Raw genomic sequence first — 10,829 nt, forward strand, 5'->3', positions numbered from 1 at the left:
ACACACACACACACACACACACACACACACACACACACACACACACACACAACCAATCCCGCCACGTCTGCCTGGGCTAGGTGTGTAGGTGCGGAGGACTAGGACTACGAGAGCAAGGAGAGAGGGGGTAGGGAGAGAGGGAGGGAGGGAGGGAGAAAGGGAGGAAGGGAGGCTCCTGGCAGGCTACCTCCGCGGCCAATTCAAACTCGCCTCCATTCATAGGAGACTGTAAGTACTCAGAGGCATACTGGGAATTGTAGTTCCCATGGCTGCCGGTAATCAAGAGATAGGGGACAAGGGGTGGCAGGGTCTTGTCTCAAGGTGCTAATGCTCCAAGTTCTGATCTGGCGGGAGAGAAGGAATGCAGGGCCTTTTCCTGTCCTGATCAAAATCTTCATTTGACTGGCCTTTGAGTGGGGGCACGAACCGGGATGAATGGCAGTGTAATGGAGGATTGCAAGGTCAGTCACAGAGCCCCTGCTTGTCCTAGTTTTTGTCTTAGCTTCCCACTCCCTTTTTACCTGCCGCACTAAGTCAGCTCTGTACTGGCAAGCAGTAATATATTGAGGAATTTGCTCCTCCAGGGGAAGGCTAGCTGGAACCAGACCCTGCGCACGTCCCAGAGAAAGAAAAAAAAAAAAATCAGACCTTGCCCACAGAGTCTGAAGTTAAGGAACCCACAAGAAAAGCTGGTGGTATTCATCAAGTAGGTCATTGTATCCAGGGATCCAGACCTTGTGGGAGAGCGACCACAAGGTGGAGCTACAGCGCAATTCCTGTATAAAGCTCCTGGGCCACCCTGACTGTGGCAGCAGCTGCTACTGTCCAGCCTGCTGGGGAAGGTGGTGGTGTTAGTCCTTCCGCCTACCGCCCTCAAATCTCCTCATGATGCTGACCCCTCAGTGTCATTTAACATCCAGTTCCGGATGGAATGAGCATCCTTCCAGCCCCAGCACCAAAATGATTAGACTGTGACCAAATGACAAATACAAATTCATTGAATAACAGATTAACAGGCAAGATACAGTCACCGCTCCAAACAAAAAGCCCACCTTCGGCACACGATTACATTGCTAAATGAGCTTTTTAGCTCCCAACCCGTAGGCAGGAAAGAAGCTCAATTGTGAGAGGGAGGAGAGAAAGGGCATGTAGTGGGGACTGTCTGCATCATCTTAGAGTTCTCTGGGAAAGGCCAAATTTCCTTCAGTCATCATTCTGAGCTATCCCACCCAGACACACCCTGCATTTATCAAAGAACATGTGCACACAAGCCTAGGCCATTATCTTGGCAATCTCTCTCACTTCCTTGCTTTAATTTCATTTGGGGAGTAACTTCTTGTCACTCACCGTCTTTCCAACTAATTCATGTCAGAACACCAAGGGCAGCAAATTCCATGGCAGCTTGAGACATGCCCACCTTCTGGACAAAAGGCCCTCTTAGTTCAACATCTTCTGTTAGTAAATGCTCTCTTCCTCGGAATATCTTCTTCCAGGATATTCCACTTCAGCTTCTCTCCGTCCCTTTGACGAGTACACATGGGTTTTAGGTTGCCTTAGGTCAGGGCCTAGGCCTGGCATTCACTCCAAGGTAAAATTGTTGATCTTGGTCAGCAGCACTGCTGTTTCTAAGCCTAGGGAAGTGAGGAAGAGATGGGTCTTGTAGGGAGTGAACCCAGGGGAAATTCGGAGAAAATGAGAAGGGAAGGGGCATTCTTACCAGTTCTGTTTCTCTCAGCACATCTCCTATAGAGAAAGAGTCTTTCTATTGTGAGTTCTGCCAACTTGTAGTAAGATTTTTCCAACCCACGGCTTCTCCCAACTGCTTTCCCCAGGGTCAAGACATTTTATTGGGATAAGGGAGGCTCAAAAATTGAAGAGGACCAAATCCCCATCCTAAGCAGCACATTCAAAGTCAGAGTCATCTTCCTTACCTGGGGCCTGGAGAGAGTGCCCAGGGGACAAAGGGAAAAGCACTCACCCTCTGAGGAGGAAGATACACAAAATCAGCAGAATGGAGACGCAGTTGGTGATGATCCATATCATTAAATATTTCTGAGGGGGCTATGGAATTAGAAAAGGTCCGTCAATGGGGATAGAGTAGCACATGGGGATAAACAAGCATGGAAGAGGACAGGTTTAGGGAGAATAAAAGATTGGAGAGGAGGAACAGTGACAGTTCTAGCGCCCTTACAATAAGCCAGAGCGGGTGATGCATCTGCTGCAGCAGCTGGCAGTCGTTGGTGGTGACAGAATCTACCCCTGCACACCAGAGTAGGGAGAAGAGCCAGGCCTTGTTCACTACAAATAGGTTCACTGAGACATTATCCTGGTGCAGCATCCTAAGAAGTAAGAAAGAAATGGGGGGAGGGGGGAGTGTTCATCAGAATTTGCCCAGCTCATGTCTGAGACTCTCTGCCCTGAATCCACTCTCTTTTCTAGAAATCTCTGTGATGGAGAATACTAAAATCATCCCGCTAAAATCATCACCCTATCTTGTTTGATTCCTGGCTATCTCTCCAGCTTCCCCTTCCTCTTTCTTGCTTGTTATTCTATCCTTGCTTCTTCTTTTTTTCCCCCCCATAATTAGCTCCTTGTAATCATCTGGTGCTCAGCTCAGGCATCACCTTTTCAATGCTTCCTAATGTGGCTTCCCTGGCTCCTTACCCCAAACCCCAATCACTACTGTACCATGAAAATTATCACTACCCAACATAAATGTGTTTTGGGTGATTTGTTGTCTGTATCTTTTGCGAGTTTCTAAACTTCGTGAAAGCTAGGACCTTTCCCAAATTATTCACATTTATTTCTTTAAGTCTACAATAAATGCTGCATGATATATACCAATCATTTACTAAGTATTCATTCATTGTGGGAATGAATGAATAGCTTTTGCACCACCTGCATTGGTTCTTTCCTGACAGTCAACCTTGGGGTCCTCGTTATTTCTTTCACCGGGCACTCACTTGATATTCAACAGTGGCAGGTCTTGATAGGGGAGGTTGAGAAACTGGGGCCTCTCAGTCCTGTTGCCACTCTGATGTCCGTAGATCTGGCGCATTCTGGGGGCCCGCTGTTGTACATTAGCACGATCTTCATCTGGGAGCCAAAGAACCTGTGGTTCAAGGACAAAGAGCCAAAAGCTAAGTAAGCCCTAGGGATTCCTGGGACAGGGGCAGAGAGGTTTGGAAGAAGATGAGGGCAGGAGGCAGGAGGTCAAATTATCATGGCCCAAGGAAGGTATGGTGGGAAGAGGGGCAGAAAGGGGGACTTTTGGGAGCCCTGGACAACATCACCATGGCTTGTGGCACTCTTGCACTCAACACAGCCTCCAGTGTCTGATTCACAAAAGTGTCATAGTATGTGTGGTTCCTAGGGGGACGGCGCAGGTCAAACATGATGGAAAGGTTGAGAGCTGCTGCTTCCTTCAGTAGGTCTTCCAATGCTGGTACTGTCTGATTCTCAGCCTCCTTCCGATCAGAGCCTGACAGCTCTTTGGCCCCCCAGAAGGGATTCCTCTGTAAGAGAGGGAAATTATTTCAATATCACAAGAAGCCTCTAGGTTTTCTCTCAGTTCTTGCCATTTGTTTGTTTTGAGACAGGGTCTCTCTATGCAGTCCTGTCTGGCCTGGAATTTGCTATATAGCTACCTAAAGCAGGCTGGCTTTGAATTCTTAATAAGGTGCCTGCCTCTACCTCCCAAGTGCTGGGATTAAACATGTGAGCCGTCACACCCAGCTAGCTGCTCTTGATCTTACCAAGATTCTGCCCACGTCAGGGTCTGTTTTTCTCTAAATGGTTGCTTTCTTCTATATAATCTTACTCTATGGCCTTAGCATCCTACTCTTCCAGGTTGATAACTTCCCATCCCCGACTACATCATCTTTTTAGTTTCATAGAGACCTCTGTGATCTTGACCCTTTGCTTTCCTCCTGGTCCTTCAGCTCCTTTCTCATTGCACTTCCATACCCACCTAGAGTCCTGTTTGAATTAACTTTCCACCATGGTCTCAAGTACACAGCAAATATCCACTGTTATCCAGCTTTTCCTGTGTCAGTACTTGAGGTCATTAGTTGATAATAAGGGAAGGTGGACAGAATGGCAGAGATTTGGAACAACCACAAAGATGAATGGGAGAAAGGGCCAATCAAGAGCAAGTAAAAGGTTTGATAAGCCACAGTGAGCAAAAACAGGGACCACCAATATTTCCTATGCCATGGTCTGCCTGAAATAGTGTGCAGCCCCCAATTCTAGAGGTGGAGAAGGCAAACAGTTGTAAAACTGAGTCAGAGTTTGGAAGGTGTCCACAGGTGAGAGCAAGTGGGAAAAGAGTCTCTTTCTCTCTCTTTTTGTTTGTTTTTCAAGGCAGGGTTTCTCTGTGTGTAGCCTTGGCTGTCCTGGACTCGCTTTATAGGCCAGGCTGGCCTTGAACTCACCGAGATCCTCCTGTCTCTGCTTCCCTGAGTTGCTGGGATTACAGGCATGTGCCACTGCAGCTGGCTAAATTGAGCTACTTTTTGTTTTCTAAAGGCCTATTCATATTTCTGGCCATTACTCATGCTGTTATCTCAAACTAGACCCCCATGTCCCAAGTAAGGGTTTGAAGTATATTACATCTTAATACTGCAGAACTAGTTCCCCATTCTTGCTTTGAGAAATGTGGACCTCACTCCCATCTGTCCACGAGAAGTATTTTTATTGCTCTATTTCTGATTCCAATTGTCTTTTGCTTAGGCTCTCCTTACTATGTGGGAGTGACACTAGGGCAGAGACTGTTCTTACTGAGCAGCACAGGGTACAGCAAGTACACATTGCTGGAATGAACTCTGCCCTGAGTGCCACTGAGGTGGTGGCCTCTTCTTGGCTGGTATGCTCACCTCTAGGAACCAGTCTCCAGCATTGAGTCTCTGCAGTTCAGCCCAGGAGAAGTCACTGCTGTGGGCTGAGATCCGCTCTGGAAACACAGAGGCTATGTTGGTAGTCCTGCTCAGCCGTTCATCATGCATGAGAAAGGGGACTCCATCAGAGCTGCGGGTACAAGGGGTATCAGGGGACCAAGCTCTGCCATCTTTTTCTGAGTACTGTCCCCCACCTCCACTGTGTCCCTCAGCCCACCAGCCCTCTGGGTCCCACCCTCTATCACCTGACCATCACATCTGTCTCGAACACAGAAGCTCCACACTCAGCTGTCTTCCGCAAGGACATCAGTGTATTCTCTGGGGCCAGCTGGGAAAGGGAGTTGGTGAGGAGGTAGCAGGGAAGGGTGGAGGCCTGGGAACACATGGGCCTGGTCGCTAAAGCCTAGAGGAGCAGATTCTTCTCTGCTTGCTCAGGCTTCTGTCACTTACCATGGGGGCTCCTCGGTGTCCCACAAGCCCAGGCTTGGGGGGTAAATCTCTGAATTCCATGATGCAGGGGGAAGAGATGAACAGGGGGGCCAGGTAGATGACCAGAGTGACTCCAAAAAATAGAAACAGTAACAGAACCTTGGGGCCTGTAGAAAGTGGAGGAAAGGCTTTGGGCAAAGGTAACAAGTGAGGTGGAGCTCTAGGGGCAGAGAGGAGAGCTCAGGTACAGAAAACTGAATGAGCAGTTGGAGGGAGATACGCTGGTATCCAGCGATGGTGAGTTTGGGCTGAAGTTGGCACCTCTTGGGTGGATACGGTAGAAGGTATCAGCCGCAGGCCAGGCCAGGAAGGTGATTCCAGCAACTGCTCCAATGTGAAGGAACGGGCCTGTTGCCTGTGGATAACAGCTGGTGAGGAAGGCTCTTCTTCCTTTGTTCCCTCCCACCCCTCTTCTTTCCCTCTTAGGGACTAACTTTTGGAGCTCAGAGAGAGCTGCAGTCTCATAGGACCAGGCGCAATGTAATGTTCCAGAAATAGCCATGGGCCTAGACAGAGGAGATCCAGGACTTACCTGCAGCGACAGTCGTAGACTATGCCACTCCTGCCGCCATTGGATATCCAGTCCCACAAGGCCAATAACCACCAGAAGCATAATGAGGAGCAGTAGCACCTGGGGACAGGGATGAATGACTAGGCCTTCTTTGCCAGCAGACACTCATGGTTACTGGGGCTACCTCCTCATTTGGTCGAACACACCACTATCCTTTCACTCAATAAATATGGCACTGGGTTTCAGGTCCTAGTCTGTACCCAAGGGAGAAAAAGTGAAGTCCTCAAGCAAATGGCCATCAGAGTGCTGCACCCAGCACCTGCCTCTCCCTTTCATGGCCACTTCACTGTACCTTGTGGATACTGTGAAGATGTAGAGGCTGTCCACAGAGCTGTAGGAGCAGGCCCAGGAGCTGGGAATAGAGCATAGGGGCACTTAGGAGGCTTCAAGAGATGGCAAGTTCACTTAGTGAGGATTTGCAGACTGGCATTTCCTTCCCACCCAAGAATTATCCTCTTCCCCTCCGTGGTTAGGATGAGAAGCAGACAGTAGACCTGAGCAAGAAGGAAGGGCTTATGTGGGAGTTAGGCCAGATGTCCCTGGACCAACCAATAGCAAGGATGCATATGTAACCAGTAGAGAGATGAGCAGCACAGCGATCAGGGACCAGTCCATCCAGAGTCCCCAGTGGCGGAACAGGAATCTGCAGGAGGGGAAAGAATGTTGTTCAAGGAGAGGAGGTGACCTGAGGGGAGTTGAGAGTTAAGGTACCTAGGTCCAGGAAAATAACTAGATGGGAGTGAGGAGAAAATGCTTCATAGGGCTAAGGGTTCCAGGGACTGGGGGGGGGGCGGTTCTTGGAGAAATTTTCCGAGGACAGAAGTGATGGGATACAGGAGCCATGGAGCGCTGGGGCTGACGGACAGTGGGAGCTGAGCACAGGGGTAGGAAGTAGGTTGGTCCGTATGGTGAGGAAGGGGTGGGTGGTACATGACACACTCATTGAAGTTGTGCAGATCATTGAGAAGGACAAGCCCGATGTACAGCCATCCCAGGGACAGGAGGAAGGTGAGGAAGAGCAGGCCAAACCAGACGCAGTCGCACTGCAAAGGGGCAGGAGAGAAGATCTTAGCTTGAGCCCCATTTCATGCTCAGGTACCCCTAGGATGGCGGCTCAGCTTCCTGCCCTGCACTGAGCTGCTCTTCCTGTATTTGAGGGAGATTTTCTTCCTGGGGAGAGAAAAACTCTTCCTCCCAGTTGCCTATGAAAATAGTCAGTCCCCAGTCTCCATATTCCCTTCAAAGAGCCTTTGCCTTCTAACTTGTGGCCTCCCACATCCTTATATCACCTTGCTGGTTTGCATCTTCTGTTTAGGACATTTCTTCCAGTGGCAGCTATACATGCAGTGGAGGCAGTGGGCCCAGACAGAGCAGCAGCCAGGGGACTCCGCCATAGTGAAGACCTGGGGAAAAGAGCACTTGACCATCAGGGACCTGGAAGAGGACAGAGCCTAGCCTCCCTTCCCATGTATCTGAGGAGCCAAGGGCACATAGATAGAAGCCTAGGCCGCTACTCAGCAAGAAGGTTACTTGTCACAAGGAAGACCCAGAGCTCTGGATTTCATGAGGTAACTGGCTCCAAACCTCAACAAGAGGAAGCATTTCTGGAGTCTTTCATTGCCCCTTATTTTTGATATACAGGAAGTCAGTCAGTGGTCCTTTTTGTAGGCATCATGTGTAACCATTCTCTTCAGCTCCTTCCTATTTAATGACATCCAAACCTGGGTTTGGAGTGCTTGCCCAGAGTAAATCAGGAGACATTGCTCCAGGATGGGACAAACTCAGTTCAGCAAGTTAAGGCAGATCTGACTGAGCTTGAGGCAGCCAAATGCTGTCTTCCATCCCAGGAAGTAGGAGTAACCTGAAGCAGAGGTTCCCATTCTGACCCCAGGCTAAGGGAGGCACAGCTAGTTGACTAGTTGCTATGGAAACAGAGACTGAACAAACCACAAAGCCCTGACTGAAAGATTCTCTGTCTGCTTCCCAGGGGTTAGGGGCACTGCTAATAGGAGGAAGACTTCAGGAGCAGGCCGACTGGATTCTTACTCCCAGCCTTCTAAAGGAGCCCCATTCCTACCTGCCCAGCCCAGAAAATCCAAGTCCCCCCCCAAACCCCGCCGCCTCCAGCCTTGTCCTTTCCTGCCCGGTCATCATATATAGTCACCCTCCACCCCAAATAGAAACCCAGCTCCCGTCTTCCCTTCCCCAGGGGCCCCACCCTTTGAGTTATCCTTAATCAAAGTACAATACACACACAGGGCAAAGGTGCATGTGTGCGTGTCTGCGTGTAGTGGCGGTGGCAGGGCGGTTGTCTTGGGGCAGGGTATTCCTGTGCCTTATGGTTCTGAGTATGGCTAAAACAAACTGGGCTGGGCTGGTGAGTGGGATTCTACCTGAGAGGGTTATACGGTTTGCAGCAGTTGAGAATTCTATCTCGGAACCACCGATGGGAAGCAGGGTGTGACTGTGTGTGATGTGTCAGCATATGTACATGTGTGTACTAGTGGACTAGTGGCTGCCAGGACAAATGAGTTTCAAAATGACTACGTAAAGGATAATTTTTCCTCTCCTGTCCTCTCTCTCTCTCTCTTTCGTGTGTGTGTGTGTGTGTGTGTGTGTGTGTCTAACTGTCCTGTACCAAGGGACAGACCCTCCTTGTTCACTCTGTGGCGCCTTAAGGGGTGCGCTGCGGGAGGGTCCCTGAAAAGAAGCAAGGTGTGTCTGCTCTTGAGATTGCTCCCTTACTCTAAGTTCCCCTCGGGAGTTGAGGGGTTGGAGCTGGGGAAGAAAACCTTTACCTTGTGGGTCCCTTCCCAGTAGACTGTAGTCAACCCAGAAGGGAGACCCCTAGTTTTCCCCATCCCAGAAACAGGCTACAGTAGCTAGTCCTGAGCACCAGTCCACACCACTTGCTTTTTCTAGGGTCTTTCCCCGTGTACCCCAGATTTCAAGAGTCTTACCTCCCTCAAGGGCTGCCTGGAAGATGGGATCAGGATCTGGCCAGTCTGAAAGACCCCAAGGAGGGAATCTGACAGGGGTGCTGCCTAACCCCCTTGACTCCATCCCTGCTGAGTTGAGTGAGCAGGTCTTCACTTCCCAGCTCCCACCGATAACCCCCCCAGCCTTCCCGAGACTTCACACCTTTCACTCAGCAAGCGAGCAGCTCTGCTTCCCAGCTCCTCTCCGAGTTGTCTGACTCCTCTCTCTTGCAGTCCCTGGCTCAGCCTCACTGGTCAAACTGGTGTCACTGTTGCCACCTACAGGAAGAAGTGTGGGTCCTCTTGCAAGGCCTACAAAGGTTCTATGGCCCAAGCCCAGCCATGGTGGGAATATGGGCGCTAGTGAGCAGGAGAGGAGGTTGCCTTTTTACTTGCTGGAGCTGGCCGTCAGGGGGCTTGATGTGAGGAATTCTTTTGTGCAGCCTTCCCCATCCCTCTGTCCCTCCTCCTGTTCCCCTCCCAGTCACTGCCAGAGGGCTTTGTCCTGGCTCTAGGAGGGAGGACTGAGGGCAGAGGAGGAAGGGAAGCTGGGGGAGGTGACCACATACACTTTGCATCTTGGCAGTGAGAAGAAGGAGCCCTGCCAGTGCCCTGGAAACTCTTGATCATATGAGGAAGTCTAACCTCAAGCTTCCTGGGACTACAACTTCCAATCGTTAGCTTCCCTTTCCTCTTGGGGTATTTGCATTTCTGCAAATTCCATCTTTGTGATGCTCTAGAAGTGACTCTATGAACTCTGGGCAGCAAATTGCCTATCACCGAACCAGGGGTCCCTGTGGATGTATTCAACAGCCTTTACTTCTCCAAATATAAAACGCTCAACCAGGATATTAGTCTTGCCGCCTTATTTACCAAGCATTGGATCATGTCAGGAGTGTAGAGTGTATTAGGGTACCAGGCTTTGGGAAGATGAACATATACAAAAGAAGGTGGCCTAGCAAGTTGTGGTCACAGGTTGCCTGTGAGCTGGGAGAGGACTGATGGACAGCTCCTGGATTGTGGCTGATGCAGTGACTTGGGGTATTGGTTGGAAAGGATGACTTCTTACAGATAAGCTGTCTTCCCCTCCCCCTCCACACACTCAATTTCAAACAGTGAGGGAGACTGGCTCTCTTCTGCCAGGAGCTGGTTCCCTCCCTCTCAGCTTTCCCATTGTATCCAGAGGCTCTATTTGGCAATGGCAGAGATTCCCTAACTCTCTCAGAATTAAAATGCAAAGAGAAGCAAGGCTGCTTGCTGGCAGGAAGCCAGGGAGGGCCAGCGGGTCACCTAGAGAGTCATTCTTGGCAGGTTGTTTTTCAATTTCCTTTGCTTGGGTTGTGGTGGATTCTGCTTTCTTGTATGTGGGGACGGTTTGAGAGCTTTTTAGCTGTAGAAGTGTATGCGGGGGGTGGGGTGGGGGTGGGGGCAAGTGCAGGATTCAATATGCATGAATGAGTCCCAAGACTTGAAAACTCCCAAAAGGCTTCACATCTAGCCTGTATGTGGCACTGCAAGACTGGGCCCCTTCTAGCTTCTAATTGGAAATGAGTAAGCCTTGACCCTCTTTTCTCTTTTCAAGGGAGAAAGTAGGCAGACAGCAGTTTTTTTCTGTAACTGAAAAGCAGTGTTTTTTTATACCCATTAGTCAGATTCTAGGGCATTAGGAAGAGATACATAGTAAATATATATTGGGTTCTGTTCCTGGATATATTATTCAAAAATACTGTAACTCTACATAACTACTTTTTTTTGTACCTTGGTACTATCTGTATGTTAGATTATCAATGTTCTCCAAAGGCCCATGTGTTCAAGGCTTGTTCCCTGGCCTGTGGTGCCATTTGGGAGGTTGTGGAAACACCCAGATTCTTCCACTATTTTTTCCATCCTGGCCAT

General features: G+C 49.6%; 1 protein-coding gene across 5 annotated transcripts; it reads right to left on the bottom strand.

The window, feature by feature from the left end:
- Positions 1 to 976: 976 nt before the first annotated feature.
- On the bottom strand, positions 977 to 9,351 carry Gdpd2 (glycerophosphodiester phosphodiesterase domain containing 2). Of its 5 annotated transcripts, none has more exons than XM_055605127.1 (16): positions 9,097 to 9,347; positions 7,245 to 7,358; positions 6,895 to 6,998; positions 6,505 to 6,598; positions 6,248 to 6,307; positions 5,917 to 6,015; positions 5,646 to 5,739; positions 5,346 to 5,491; positions 5,141 to 5,223; positions 4,875 to 5,025; positions 3,294 to 3,515; positions 2,964 to 3,112; positions 2,192 to 2,339; positions 1,979 to 2,061; positions 1,718 to 1,743; positions 977 to 1,631 (listed from the first exon to the last, which is right to left on the bottom strand). In XM_055605127.1, the coding sequence occupies exons 2-16, from the start codon at positions 7,347 to 7,349 to the stop codon at positions 1,579 to 1,581; spliced, it is 1,617 nt and encodes a 538-aa protein (XP_055461102.1). In that variant the 5' UTR covers positions 7,350 to 7,358; positions 9,097 to 9,347; the 3' UTR covers positions 977 to 1,578. The 5 variants fall into 5 exon arrangements, with proteins under 5 accessions (XP_055461102.1, XP_055461099.1, XP_055461101.1 ...); XM_055605124.1 differs by having other exon boundaries at positions 1,565 to 1,743; positions 9,097 to 9,212; positions 9,326 to 9,351; XM_055605126.1 differs by adding an exon at positions 8,916 to 8,931 and having other exon boundaries at positions 1,565 to 1,743; positions 9,097 to 9,348.
- Between the last annotated feature and the right edge of the window lie 1,478 nt (positions 9,352 to 10,829).

Source organism: Psammomys obesus, unplaced genomic scaffold (assembly GCF_907164565.1).
Source record: "Psammomys obesus unplaced genomic scaffold, mPsaObe1.curated_primary_1811, whole genome shotgun sequence".
Classification (NCBI taxonomy): domain Eukaryota; kingdom Metazoa; phylum Chordata; class Mammalia; order Rodentia; family Muridae; genus Psammomys; species Psammomys obesus.

Excerpts from the sequence above, each read along its gene's own strand:
- Gdpd2 (XM_055605124.1), bottom strand. The coding sequence starts at position 7,349 with ATGGCGGAGTCCCCTGGCTGCTGCTCTGTCTGGGCCCACTGCCTCCAC. Across the intron at positions 6,016-6,247 it reads ATCTTCACAGTATCCACAAG|GTGCTACTGCTCCTCATTAT; the intron begins GTACAGTGAAGT and ends CCCTGTCCCCAG. Across the intron at positions 3,113-3,293 it reads CAAGAGTGCCACAAGCCATG|GTTCTTTGGCTCCCAGATGA; the intron begins GTGATGTTGTCC and ends CTTGAACCACAG.